At 46.9% G+C, this 14,984-nt stretch overlaps 1 protein-coding gene across 1 annotated transcript in view; it reads left to right on the forward strand.

Annotated features, from left to right (window-relative positions):
• INSC (INSC spindle orientation adaptor protein) overlaps nucleotides 1-14,984 on the forward strand; it is a 141,717-nt gene that overhangs the window by 93,089 nt on the left and 33,644 nt on the right. The window contains exon 7 of the mRNA XM_077112258.1: nucleotides 4,910-5,035. Coding sequence (XP_076968373.1) covers nucleotides 4,910-5,035 — 126 coding nt within the window. The remainder of the gene's footprint in view (nucleotides 1-4,909; nucleotides 5,036-14,984) is intronic.

A 14,984-nucleotide genomic window follows, 5' to 3' on the forward strand; every position in this document is an offset into this window, starting at 1 on the left:
TCTGAGCAGGTTGAACTTTATGATAGTTAAGAGACCGTCCACTTCTATGGGAAGAAGGACCATTACTTTCCTGGTGCTTTTATGGGAAAAGTAAGGATGCAATTTAGTTTTCGCCTTCCTCATTTTTAAACAGAAGGCTGAGGTGAGCTACTTTCCACAAATAGTCATCACTTCCTCCATTTCTTTCTACAGACTCCTTGCCTGGCTATTCCCTCCTCAGCCTCTCAACGATACCACCCCCATACCCAACACCAGCCCTGAGCTCTCAAGAATTTACCACTTAGCGGGATCCTTTGAGTGTGCACATGGGCCACAACTCACCAGGGCCTTTCCAAGGGAATACATGTGTCTCACTGAATAACGACAACTGCGGTAGTAATGCCCATTTATTGGTTGCTTTCTATGCTTCAGGCCTTATGCTGCATACTTTACACCCAGTTATCATAGCTTGTGTACAGGCACCCCTCCAAGATGGGTGTCTAGTTTTACAGATAAGGCAGCTAGGACTGAAAGCGGTTAGATAACTTGTGCAGCTGACGCTTGAAACCAGATTCGCCCAACTCTGCAGTCAAGACACTGTCCATCTCAGCAGCTCAAATGGCTAAGAAACTTCCCTTTCCAGGAAAACCCCTGCTTCAATAAATCTGTCTCCTTCTTAATGAGTATTTCTTCTTTCTCTGCTCCTGGTGCCTTGCACATTTGTCAGCTTCCCCCCTGCAGGAGTGAGGCTGGAAATACCTGGGGTTGAGAGGCAGTGGCAGGAGGGGAGGAGAAATGGGAGAGTTTGAAATTTCCAAAGCTGGAAATAGTCAACTTTGATGATGGTAGCTGTAGTAGTAACAGTAATACAGAAAAATAATCATAGTAATAATAATAATAAACATTTATATAGCACTTACTATATGCCAGATAATGCTCTGATTTATACATAATCACCCAATTAAACCTCATAACAGTCCTCTGTGGTAGATAGTTCTATCATCCCCATTTTACATGGAGGGAAACTGAGACACTTCACAGCTCACCCAGCTAGTAAGAGACAGTGCTGGAATTTGTAACAGCTCAAGCTGTTTGGCATCAAAGGCTGTGCTCCTGGTGAGCAAAGGACCAGTGGATGCCAGCCACGTGACTACCCAGCTGACAGAGGAGTTCCTGATCCATTGGATCTTGAGTGAAAGTAACCTCTTGTTGGTGCCTTAATTTGGACACTTTCATTCCTTAGAACTGTAAATTTGCAACTTATTAAATTCCTCTTTTATAAAAGTGAAAAAAAAAAAAAAGGCTGTGCTCCTGGTTATTTTTCTAAACTGCCTCTCAGTAGCTAGTCCACCTCTTTTTCTTACCTTCCTCCTCCTTTCCCGTTTCTTCCTCCTCTTCACCCTTCTCCCCCTTTCTCCTGCCTTCATTATTTACTGAGTCCTTCCTATTTGTCAAACACTGTGCTAAGCTTTCCATTCATTACCTCACCCAATCCTCCCAAAGCCTTCTTATTTTGGGGGCATGAGCAGACACCGGGAATCGAACCCGGGTCTCCGGCGTGGCAGGTGAGAACTCTGCCACTGAGCCATCGTTGACCCCCAAAGTCTTTGAATGTATTATGATTATAATTCCCACTTTTAAAAAATGAAACAGAGGCTCAGAAAGAAAGCTTGTCCAAGGTCATGCACGTTGCAAGTGCAAAGCTGGGATTTTAGCCTGGTCTGCTGACTTCTGGATTTTAATCTTAATGTCCTTATGTCTGCAGTCTTTGGGATAGAGTAGAAAAAGGGCTGAAGCAGAGGGAGGAGTCAATAATGACTCCCATATTTCTAGCCTGGAAGATGGCAAGACTAGTTTTTCCAGCAGAATCACTGTGTGTTTCTAGTCCTGATAGTCACACAGGCAGTAGGAGTCCCTGACCTGCCCTACCGTGCAACCCTACGTCACATGCTCCATAAACGTGCCCAAGATTGTGAGAGACTTGGGGCAGCTACTCCAGGTGGCTTTCCTCACCCATCTCTTCGGGGTACACTGGTGGTCTTTCTTTGGTCCCTCTGTCTAGCTGCCTCCAGGAGAGGATCTGGGCAGCCTGTCTGAGGTCTATGCTCTCAGAAGCTTGGGTTCCTCTGAAGACCAAGGAATAAACCCATCCTCCCTATGGTGGTCAGATGGTGCTTTGTCAAAATTACTCCCACTCCAGCTTCCCCATCATTCCCTCCACCCCCAGCCTACACACGCACAAGTGGCCTCTTCCAACTTTATGACAGCTTACCCCAAATCTGTCTGAATAATTCATACTGTTATACAGCTGGGCGCCGAGCCCAGAGCTTTCTATAAAATTAAACCAGCTCTGGCCAACAGCGTGATTCCGTTAGCTCAGGCGATTCCCAGCTCTTCTCTGGAATGAGTGCTACTTTCTATATCCTGAATGGGGCTCCTGAGTGGTCCCGACATTTGATGCCTCTTATTTCCTCTGTGGCACCTTTCTGCCCCCACAAACCCTCATGTATCCCATCTCTTGTGGCACCTTTCATGAGGGTTTGAGACACTCTTCTAAACAGGAAACCTTCAATAGGCTCACTCTCACTTCACTGCCCAGAACTGGGGGCTAAACCCTTTTACATACAGAATTCAATTTGTGCCACCCCCCAACAGCCCTGTGATGTAGCTATCGGACCCCATTTTTAGCTGGAGTTAATCAGCAGCAGATCTAGGATTTGGACCAGAATCCCCTTAGCTTGGGTCCGTCTTCCCTGAGCCAGGGAAGACTGACACATTAATCCTGACTGTGGTCCCCATGCTTTAGCACCATTTTTTCATTGTCGGTATCAGATGTAAATATGGCCATCTATCTATCAATCAAACCTTCCAACTATTTACATATAGATACATGTATATAAGTGCACAAATATAAACATACATATATGCATACATATATATACACATGCACAACGTGTGTATTTACATATGACGGGGAGTCATTGATGAGTAGCAGAGTTGGCTGGAGAATGCTTAGGACTCTTGTTTCTTTACTTTTTCACTTTAAAGAGAATCTTGATTTTACTTCAGTGACTTTGAGTAAGGCCTTTATGTGCAACCCTCATCAGATGTCCCATGAACCCATGGCAAAACAGGAGGGCAGTGAGGAAAGGGGTATGGAGCAAGAAATCAGGAGGAATACATGTCTTCCCAATCCCAGAATATATTTTTGCTGGTGTTACGAGATGCACTTAAAATCAAAGTGGTTCTCTCTTAACCCGTCATGAGCACCTCTCAGATTCTACTAGGAGCTCCTGCTCTGTGCTCCCTGAGTTCTGCATTCCCATTTCATGGCACCTCTACCCAGCATTGTACCTGCTTTAAAAATTCCCTGCCTTCCCCACCAGACCATGAGTTCACTGCAGAGGGGGAATGAGGCAGCCTCACTCAGTACCCAACAGTGTCTTGCACATACAAAATCATTACATTTTTGAATGCACGAATGAATTTGCCAGCCCTTAGCCATGCCCCTTTTCCACCAAACCAACAACCCCAGAAGGAAGTAAGAATATAAAGGTTAGGGATCACTCTTAGCTGACTAAAAGGTGTCGGATGATCAACTGCCCCAGTTGACATTGGACACCTTCACCTTCATTTCCGCAGTGCTCCACAGCAAAGCACTTAAATGTCCAGGGCCTCTGGACCCATCTCTGTGAGGAGAGGGAAGGGAAGGGCTGTGATTGGCTGATTTCGGTAAAGCTGAGCCGGGTCAAAGTGGTCATTGGTTCCTCTTCCAGTTGCTCATTAATTAACCTTTCACTCATTCTTGTCTGCACCCTTAGCACACAGAAGGGGGCCTGGCCCGTAGCAGGTGCTCAGAAATTTTTGTGGAAAGAGTTCTCAGGAATCTGCTAAGGGATGATCTTTTGCTGACCTCATCCTCTTCCCATAACATTTTTCTCCGCTTTGGGGACAGAGTGCATTGGGCTTAGTTAGACTCAAGAGAGATGAGGTGGAAGGGGAGTGCTCCCCAGGACCCAGCTCAGATTATTTCCTTTTGTGGTCTTTTTTGCTGCCACTCCCAGTCCCCTCCAGCCCTCAGGGGAGGGGCGAGAGAGAGGAAACAAAGCAAAGCCTGGTGAGGGCATCTGACCTCTCCCTCTTTGGATGCTGACGGTGGTGTCCCCACGTTTGCTGGGTGGCCTGCTGTGTCACCTTTGTGATCTGCTGTCTCTCTCACTTTCCTCAAAGTCTTTGAGAAGTGAAAAAAAAAAAAAATCCCACCCTCAGGAGCAGGGCTGATCATTCCTGAAGGGTTTCCTTTTTCTTTTACAACGTCAGATGGAAGCATTGAAACAAGGATAAGGTGTGGCGTGCATTATTTTAACCATCTGGTTTTTCCCCTCCACAACGTAGGAACAAATTATAGTACTGATATAAATAAAACTCCTTCTTGTCTTCTTCATGGCTATTGGGAAGACCAGATGAGCAGCACGGTTCTAGATGACAGAACGAGAACCAGCTCTGGGCTTCTAGTCCTCAGCTCCCTCTCCCTGCCACCGACTTGTTCCTGGGGCCTATTTCCACATCAGCCTAGCTGGGAGCTGGTTACAGCGCTCATGTGCCAAGTGCTGTTGGTCCCCAGCCCTAGCGCACATGCCTGCCGTGGCCCTGGTACCTGAGCCCCAGAAGCTTTGGGGGGAACAGCACCCCCACCTTTGACTATAAAAACATTACTTATGGGACCAGCCTCTGAGTGTGTGAACATGTGAGTGTGTGAGCGCATGAGTGCATGCTCGTGTGTGTGTGTGTGTGTGTGTGTGTGTGTGTGTGTGTGTGTGTGGCAGGGCCCAAAGCATATGAGCTGAGTAAGGGACGCCAGTTGTCTTTGGGGCAGTCACAGGGAAGGTTTTGCAGTGAGATCACGTGTCATCTTTCTCTTTTTTGGCAGGAGGGCGGGGTCGTCGCCCTCTTCAAGGTCTGCCGGCAAGACAGCTTCCGGTGCTTGTACCCGCAGGCGCTCCGCACGCTGGCCTCCATCTGCTGCGTGGAAGAGGGTGTCCACCAGCTGGAGAAGGTGAGGGTGCCGCTGGCTGGGCGGGCAGGGCCTGAGGCCGCTGGGGCAGGGTGGGGGCGGAGAGGGGCAGATCTCCTTGTGGCCTTCTGGACCACTTCATCGATCAAGTATCCTGAGTCCCTCCTCTTCCCAGTGGTCACCGAGATGGGGCTGCTGGGATCTGGACTTCCTGAGTCAATGAAGAGGAGGAGGGGACGGGGACTAAGGATCTTGGGTAGGAAAGGCAGGTCCTGATGGGGCACTCAGCACTTCCTGGGTGGGGTGGGGGTGCAACAGAGATAGTCAAATCCAGAGAGTCCACTGGATGGAACACTGCTGGAGGCAGGCAAGTCGAGTAGCGAGTGGCGGCAAGGTTCTGGATGATTCATCCTTTACTCACATTGGGAGGAAAGAGATCCAGCTCCTCTGGGGGTAGAACTGGCAAGAATAAGGTGGACATTGGGTTAGACCTGCAGAATGGGGGTTCATTCACTGAAGACTAGCGGGCTTGGGTGAGGGAAACGAAAACTTAGTCCAAGAGTAGACTGGATCAATAGCAGAGGGTAGGGTGAGGGCTGGAGGTGAAATGTGGTGACCTGATGGGCCCCAAGTGCCTCATCTCAAGCCCAATCTAGGGCGACATAACTAATTTCAGCTTCCCTCACCTGCTAACAGGTTGTAGGGCTGAGGGTGCCGCTTTACCCAGATGCGAGAAGATCTGAGCCTGCAGAAGGTCATCAGGGAGCCTTGCCAAGAGGGCTGGAGAGGCTGGGGTTGATATTTGGGAATTTCTCAACCAAGTTTCAGGGGAAGAACTGAAAGTTCTTAAGGAAGAGAGTTGAAAAGCCCTGGTATGCCCTAGAGGCAATTGTGGTATTTGCAGGGTTAGAGTAGCTACCCTGAGACCCGATCTAAATGGAAGGTGAGAGAAGCAAACTGCCACTTTCCCTCTGCATTCTAGTCTGATCCTGGCTGTTCAGGCAACCCCAACTCTACTGACAGCTTCTTCACTTTGGTCTGGACTCCTAGACAAATGTTCATCTCACGTCCACCTGTGTCTTTCTAAATCTACTCGGATTACTGGGGACAGGATCATAGGATGCCTGACTCAGAGATGCTCTTAGCTGGGGATGGAGGAGGAATGGGGATTTCACTCATTTTACAAGTCAGAAGGCTGTGGCTTGGAATAGGCAGGTAATTTGTCCCAGGTCACACAACAAGGTAGTGGGTGAGCTAGTACCAGCACTCTTGACAAAGTGCCTTCTTCTATTGGTTTGTAAGCCTTTGGGTCTAGTTGTTATGGGCACTGGGCTTGCAGGTAAAAGACTAGTGCTCACACCTTGGTCCTATTAGTGGGTAAGGAGGCTCAGAGGAGAGAAGTAACTTGCTCAAGGTCATATAGCTACTAAGTGGTAGAGCCAGAAACCAAACTCAGGTCTTCCAAAGTTAGAACCAATGACGTATCTCAATGACACTGCACTGACTGATTGTGAGGACTCGTGTGTGTGTGTGTATGTGTGTGAGATCTCTTATGTGGGGGTGGAGAGAGAGACAGAGAGGCAGAGACAGGCTCCGTGGAGGACATGCATTGAGAAAGGTGAGTAACCCTTTCTCTTCTACCTTGTTCTTCCTTGGACAGTTGATGAGTGGCCAGATGGGGTTTGTTTCTCATCTTCTTTCATGTCTGGTTGGCAGGATACATAGGAGAAGAAAATAATGAAGGGCTTGGTATTACCATTTCTTCCAAAGTAGTGGGTTTCTAGGCTTGGGTGAGTTTGTAGAGTAGTAGGACGTTTTCAAGCCAGGGAAGAAAAAAAAGCAATTTTGTTTGTTTAGAGCTGGAAACCCAGGCAGCCAGGAAGGCCAGAGGCAGTTTTTCCTTCCATCTTCCAGCATCTTCTGATGCTGCTCAGAAGCCAGCATGCATTAGTGAGTTTTTCCCAGACCAGATGGGCTGGCCTGAGCGTCAGCCCCACCCTGCTCAACAAGGGGAAGAAATGAAAGCTCATCATCTGAGCACTTATAATGTAGGTGCGCAGCCAGCCCATTACTCACATCCCTTCATTAATTCACCAGCACCATGTGAGGTGAGCATTATTATCTCCATCTTCAAGGCAGGGAAACTGAGTTGCAGACAGTTCAAGTAACTTGTCTAAAATCACACAGTTAGAGATGGGAACCTGAATTTGGACCTGGTCTCCCTCACTCCAGTGCTCATGCTGTTTCCAGTCTTTCTCACTGCCTCCCAAGTCTCAAGGACACTCTGCAAGGTGCCAGCAAAATCCCTGCAGCTTCACCAGGTCCTGGACCAACTTACCATTCCTGGCTGTTGCCTAAATCCCTGCCCTGAACTGCCACAGGGGATGGCAGCCCTACCTGGGCATTCCTCTCCTCCAGGTTAGATTACTTCCAATACACAGACATTCAGGAAACCCTTCCTTTGTGCCGGCCCCTGAGAAGGAGTTGGGCTTGTCCTGAGAGGGGCTTCTGGGTGATCAGAACCAGCAACGACGTGGTAAAGCAGTTGTAGAGCTCACAAGGTGACTCTACATGCATTCTAATGTCATTTGATGTCCGTCTCAGGTGTGCAAGCATCCTCACTGCACAGGTGAAGAAGTGGAGGCCCAGGGAGGGGAACTGACTTTTTGTATAGAATCACACAGCTTATAGTTCCTTCGTCCGGAAAATATTTATTATAGGCTAATTGCCAGGCACTGTTTTAGGTGCACTGAACAGACAAAACTTGTCCTCGTGGAGATTACATTCTAGTGCAGGGGTGGTGAGTTATGACCCATGGGCCAAGTTCAGCCTGTTGCCTGTTTTGGTATAGCCAGTGAGTAAAGAATGTAGTTCTCGTCTTCAAATGTTGGGGAAATAAATCAGAAGCATAAGGTTTTGTAGCATATGAAAAATATTTTGAAAGTCAAGTTTCAGCATCTGTAAATAAAATTTGGCTGGAACACAGTTATGCCCATTCATTTCCGAATTGCCTGTGTCTGCTTTCGTGCCACATTAGCGGAGATGAGTAGTTGTGATAGAGACCCCATAACCCATAAAGCCAAAACTATCGATCTGGCCTTTTATAGAACATATCTGTCAACCCCTGTTCTAGCAGGCAATGAGGACTACATGACAATGATGAAAATGGTAAATGACTGACATATACTTGCTTTGGGCAATCACTTTGCTAAGCTCTTCCTTTAATCCTTGTGGCAACTGTATTCTGTTGGTGCTGGTCGTCTCCCCATTACCTAAAGAAGGAGAAAGGGAGACTCAGAAAAGTGAAGCAGCTTGCCTAAGGGCACACAGCTGATAAAAGGTCAAACAATGATTTGAACTATGATATCAGCTTGGCTGATATCAGAGCCAGCCTGGGCTATCAACCACTATGAACAGAAAGGACCCAAAATCAGGTCTTATGAGGCCAACACCCATCACATTTCCTGCACATCACGCTACTTCCAAAGTTGTGAGAAGCTCTAGAGGCGCCCGGGAAGGACCGTCCTCCCCCCAGTCCTCACCCCTGGTGCTCACTGGTCCCACCTGCAGCCTGCCTCAGCCTGCCTCATCCAGCCACACTGTCACGCAGGCCACTCAGTGCTGTCTTCACAGGCCCTGGTGAGGTTGGCAGTTGTCAGTGCTTCGGATAGAGGGTGGAGAAGACCCCACAGGCCAGATGGTAGAAACCAAAGAATCATGGGTGAGGGCTGGGTGGGCAAGTGTGGTGCCCAAGGGGCTCTCACCAGCTGCCCACTCAGCAGGCACAGTTCATGGCCGAATTAGATAATGCCAAAGTGCGAGCCTCGCAATCCTGATTTACGAGCCTGGCCTCTTCACGAAGACTCAATTAATTAATTCTCACTGAAAAATGTGCTGGATTTGGTGAAATTCATCTATATCGGGCTTCTTCCTCCTCCTTTCCCTTCTGCCTTGAAGAGGTTCATTGAGTCATGCCCGCACCCTAGTGCTGGTGTGGGTCCAGCCAGGCCACCAGGCATCCCCAGCCGTCCCTAACTTTGTTTTGTGATGCCTGAATCTTATCAGGTTTGGGGTTTTTCTCCCTAGCCTGTGTGTCTTCACCTTTTCAGACTGGTCTGGGGAAAACCCTGAATCACGCCCAAAGTGCCTGAGTACTGGGGATTTGCTAACAGCCCCGGCAGGCAGAGGTCTGGTGTTCTGAGTCGCTAAAGGGAAGAAGCAGGGACCAGGAATGGCCAGGGCCAGGGTGGGCATCAGAGGGAGCTGGGGTCTAGAGCTGAATTAGAGGCTGGGGTGCCGGTGAGGGGCTGGGGACCTCAGGGGTGAAGACTTTCAGGTACAGGGCCGTAAGGACTGTGGGTTGGCAAAAGCCTGGTGCTCAGACAACCTCACATAACCTCCAAGACAAGTTTGGTAACTGCCTAGTCGAGCTTCAAGAGCAGATATGATTTTGCTTTCGAAAGAGCATTCTTCTGTTTCTACCCCCTCCTTCTCATTTTATTTCTTTCAAATAAGGAGTTTACCCTGTTGCTAGAAGCCAAGGGGAGAGTTTAATGAAAATCGATGAAGAAATTAAAGGTGAGAAAGGGAGGGAGGGAGCCTCAGTCTTAAGTCCAAGAAGAAACTCATCATGTGCAGGGATGGGAAAATTGCTCCCTACCCCTAGGAGCCCCCCCCCACACCCCCATGAGCCCCCACCCACACCCCAGTTTCCTGGGGCAGCTTCTGCGGATCGATTTGCCCTGACATCTGAAACCTGGGCTGAGATGGAGTCAGGGAGAATTGGACCCCACTGCTGAAATTCCAGGGACCCTGCTCAGGAGAAAATGGAGTGGCAGGGGGTGGGGAGGCCCTGCAGCTCCAGCTGCCATTTTACAGGAGCCTCTCTCCACTGCCTATTTCTTGGAGGCTTGCAGATGGTCAGAAATAGGTAATATCTGCAAAATCCTGTAACCAGTCTTAGCCTCTCAGACTCTCAGAATTATTTTGCAAGGAATATAGGGAGAGATGGTTATCCGCATTTTACGGAAGAGGACATTGATGCTGAAGAGATAGAGACATTGGGAGGGGTAGAGAGTAGGCTGAGAAGCTTCCTTTTCGGCTCCCGGTCATAGGTTCAGCATGCTACATCACGCCCCCACCTCTCTGCCATGCTAAAAGGGCCAGGGCAAGACTGCTACTTGTCTTGATGAGTAAGTTCTAATGTCTAAATGAGGCTGGGTGGGGAGAGAAAGACTATGAATGCCAGACAAGAAATCTTTGCTTAATTTGACTTGCAGTCCTTTCTTTATCTAGGAGGAGCTCCTAGAGAGAAGTGGAGACAGAATAAGTCTGAATGGAGGGCCCAGATGCGTCCTCTTCTCTCTTTCTCTGGAACTCAGCCCACATAGGCTAAAGGTTTATCAGTTCCCCCCACCCTCCCTTTCCTAGGCGCTGGCCTTAAACTGCCCTGGGAATGTGCTAGGCAGGAGCAGAGAACCCTAGCGTTCCAGGTCGACTGCTTTCGCTGTAACTGGTTTACAGGGAGGGGGGTGGGGACAGGCATGGGGACCAGGATGCAGTGTCCCCTTCCTCGGCCTGCCAGGAGGCGGGGCTGTGCAGAGCCCTCCCTAGGTGCCAAGTCTCCCAGCCCTATCTGCCCTGCAGGTATGGGTGGGAAAAGCTTAAAGACAGCCAGAATGTGGAGGAAAAAAAATCAGGTACATAGCCCCTTTTCCCCACTCCTCTCCCATAGAAGATCCATGCTGAGATTATGGGCCAGTACTGTCTAGTCTGAAAGTACGTCCTGCAGGCTTGGAGGCTGCACCTGGAGAGGTCCATACTGAGTATGAACCAGCCTGGCAGTTCTGGAGACTTAATTCATCAGTGGGCAAGGCCTCTGCACCGCCAGGGCCTCCACCCAGCTCCATGCGCTATGCAACAGCGGCCCCTGGTGGATAAGAGCTGCAGTGGCAGCCTAGCCAGGCTGGGCAGCTCTCTCCAGGCATGGGTGAAGCGACAGCGCTTCTGCCCTGGGGCCCAGAACCATTGGCCAAGGCCGGAGTGTGGTGGTAGTACTGGTGGTGGTGCATATGTGTGGGTTACGGTGTGTGTGTGTGTGTGTGTGTGTGTGTGTGTGTGTGTGTGTGTGTGTGTGTGTGTGTGTGTCCTCAAATTCAGGGCAAGGGAGGTCTCTTCCCACTGAGCCAGCCTCCTACCGGGCAGGAGAGGAATGTAGACATTTCTTATCCTCTAACATGGGCCCAAGTCCCAAGCTTTCCCAGATTGTCGGTCCTGTGCCATCCTGGAGCAGAAACCTTCCCAGGTTCCCCAGCACGCAGTGGACGAAATCCATCCCCCTCAGCCCGGCACTGAAGGGCCTGTCTGAGCACGCTGTCTCCAGCACACTACCCCTTTGCTAAGGTGGCCTGAGTTCCACATCCCACTTCACCATTTACATGAGGTGTGACTTTGCACCCTGCTGAACTCCAGTATCATCGTTTGTGAAGTTGGAGTAATCATGCCTGCTTTGCAGGTTGTGAAGACTAATGAGTAAATGCTCCATAAACGTGAGTTATTTTCCCCTTCCCGCTGGATTCCTCCTAGGAAGATTTTCAGGGCTTCCTTGTCTTGGGACCTTTCTCTGCTCTGGGTTGTCCCAACCAGAAATCGTGTTTCCTTCCACCTCCGCTTGTTGACATGTGACTCAAATGCCTCCTTTTCTGGAGAGTCTTCTGGAGCCCTCTTCGCTCCTTGGTGGTCATACTGTTTTTGGGTTCCACGCTGCCAGGCCTGAGTGCTATCGAAGCTTCCCCACCTTTAGCTCACTGCATGTGCACAGTGTCCGCTGCATGATCTAATAAAATCTTGTTAGAAGAATTCTGGTGCATTCTTCCCCACTGCGGACGAACAGGATAGAGACCCAGAGGGGCGAAGTGATGTGAGTTGCAATCTCAGCGTCAGCAGCATTGACACCACCTGGCACTACCTCTGTGAGCAATTGCAGGCCTCGGTGGGGGTAGGGGGCAGGGGGCAGTGGGAAACCACACTGTAGCTTTCCTCAGCAAGGACAGAGTAGCTAAAAACCTTCATGTAGGACTTTCCCTGAGTCCCCTTTTGTATCTCCTGGTCCTGGTAATTTGTACTGGCTTCTCTTCCCTCCTTCTAACTCCTGTGACCCTGAACCCAAGTTCTTAGGTCCCCAGACAGACTTAGGGAGGCTGAAGGGTTGAGATGAGCTTGTGAGTCAGATGGAAGGAGGCATTTGCGGCTGGCCATGGGTCCTGGGAAAGGCCCCTAGTCTGGGAGGTTTGTAGAGAAACCCTGGGGCCAGTCTTTCCTTTGCAAGGAAAGGAAATTTCTTAGCCCCTTTGAGCCTTCATTTTCTCATTTGGTGACGGTGCCTTCTGCTGCTGGCATGTGCCATAGGAAGTAGTTTTAGAAAACATAATGTGATAACAAATACTAGATGGTGCTGAGTTAGGCTAGATTGTCTCCTGGACTGCCTCAGAAGAACAAATCAAATTCTTGGCAGATCTGTGTTATTTTGACAGGGTTGATAGCTCGATATGTAGTGATACCTCACTTTGGTTTTAATTTTTGTTTTCCTAAGTAACAATTTTGAACAATGATTTTTAATATCATTGGTGATTTGGTTTTCTTCTCTTGTGAAATGTCTGTCTGAGACTTTTTCCCATTAAAAAATAATTAAGTTGTTTTTTTCTTATTGATTTAGAAACTTAGAAAAATATATTTTAGAGATGACTTCTTTGTCAGATATATGTATTGAGAATACATTTCCTCAGTTTGTTTTGCTTTTTCATTTTCTTAACAGAGTTTTTTAATAAACAGAAGTTCTTAATTTTGATGAAATCTGATTTGTTGATCTTTCCAATTTATTGATCTTTTCTTTTATGATTAGTGCTTCTTGTGTCCTGTTAAGAAATCTTTGTTTCCCCCAAAGCTGTGAAGGTTGTGTTTACTTTAGAAGCTTTATTGCTTTTCATCTTTCGCTTTTAGGTCTTTGATCTACTTCAAATTAATTTTTATATACAGTGGGGAGTAGGTTCAAGATTAAGTTTGTTTTTACATGGATATCCAATTCAGCCAATACCATTTATCAAAACAACCACCCTTTTCTTACTGAATTGTGGAGATGCCTTTGTTGTAAGTCAAGTGGTGATATATGTTTGAGTCCATTTCTGGACTTTCTATTCTGTTTTGTTAGTCTTTCTGCCATCCTTGTGTCAATGCAGTACCATATGAGTTTCCATAGTTCATAGCATGTTTTGATATTGTGTAGTATAAATCTTCCAACTTTGTTCTTCTTCAAGATTATCTTGGTAATTGTAAGTTCTTTGCATTTCTATATACATTTTAGAATTAGTCTGTCAATTCCCAAAGAACATCTTCAGGAATTTTGATTGGATTTCTTTAAAACTGTTTTACTCTACTAAAGCTTCTGGAATGCAATATACCAGAAACGGAATGATTTTTAAAAAGGAATTTATTAAGTTGCAAGTTTACAAGTCTAAGGACATGAAAATGTCCAAATTAAGGCACCAGCAAGAGCTGACCTTCACTCAGTAAAGGCTGATGCCATCAAGAACACCTCTGTCAGCTGGGAAGGCACATGGTGACGTCTGCTAGTTTTCTCTCCCAGCTTCTCAGTTTATAAGGATTCTCCAGGGGTGTTTTTCTTCTGCATTTCCAAAGATCTCTGGCTGGGTGGGCTCTAAAGCTTTTTCTGAAATGGTTCCCTCTTAAAGGGCTCCAGTAAGCAACCCACCTTGATTGCAGGAGACGCATCTCCATGGAAACCACCTAAAAGGTCCTCCCCACAATTGGATGGGTCACATCTCTGTGGAAACAATAAAAAAGATCCCACCCAGCAATACTGAATCAATATTGAACATGGCTTTTCTGGGGGGCAGAACCGTTTCAAACCAGCGCAGAAACTTTAGATACATTTTGGGATAACTGACATCTTTGACAATATTGACTGCTTCAATCCATAAACATAACATTCTTATTTACTTAAATAGATTGTCTTTAATTTCTCTCAGCAATGCTTTGGGTTTTCAATGTAGACACCTTGCACATCTATTTAAGACTTATTCCTAGGTATGTTTGATGCCAATATAAATGGTATTTTTTTGTGCTTTTTTCTTTATTAGAGAGGATGTGGGTTTACAGAACAATTATGTATAAAATACAGTATTCCCATAATACCACTCTATTATTAACACCTTGGTATCATCACCACCATCCATGACAAAACATTTCCATTATTTCAAATAGGAACACACTGTACATTTTAAGCCTTAACCTTCCATTCCTTTTCCCCACCCTGTCCCCTGGTAACCTATATTCTAGATTCTGACTCTGTGAGTTTGCTTATTCTAATTGTTTCAAAAGTGAGATCATACACTATTTGTCCTTTTGTGTCTGACTTATTTCTCTCAATATAATGTCTTCAAAGTTCATCCATGTTGTTACATGTATCAAAACTTCGTTCCTTTTTACAGCTGAATATTCCATGGTATGTACATATGACATTTTATTTATCCATTCATTGGTTGATGGATGGGCTACTTCTATCTTTTGGCAATTGTGAATAAAGCCACTTGTAAACACAGTGTACAAATACCTGTTTGAGTCCTTGCTTTCAATTCTTTTGTGTATAAAACTAGTAGTGATATTGCTGAGTCATATGGTGTTTCTATACTTAGCTTTCTGAGGAACTGCCAAACCATCTTCTGCAGTGGCTGCACTATTTCACATTGCTGGTGAGTGCTCCTATTTTTTTGCATCTTCTCCAACACTTGTTATTTTCGGGTTTTTTTTTTTTTTTTTAATGGAGGTGTATTTTCAAGTTTCCATTTTACAATTGTTGCTAATGCATAGAAAGTAAAATTTTATTCATCATACACAATGACCTTGCTAAATTCACTTATTAATTTTGATAGTGTGCTGGTCTGAATCTGTGGCGGACCCCAGAGAAGCCATGCCC

The sequence above is a fragment of the Tamandua tetradactyla genome, chromosome 8 (genome assembly GCF_023851605.1).
Source record: "Tamandua tetradactyla isolate mTamTet1 chromosome 8, mTamTet1.pri, whole genome shotgun sequence".
NCBI lineage: Eukaryota > Metazoa > Chordata > Mammalia > Pilosa > Myrmecophagidae > Tamandua > Tamandua tetradactyla.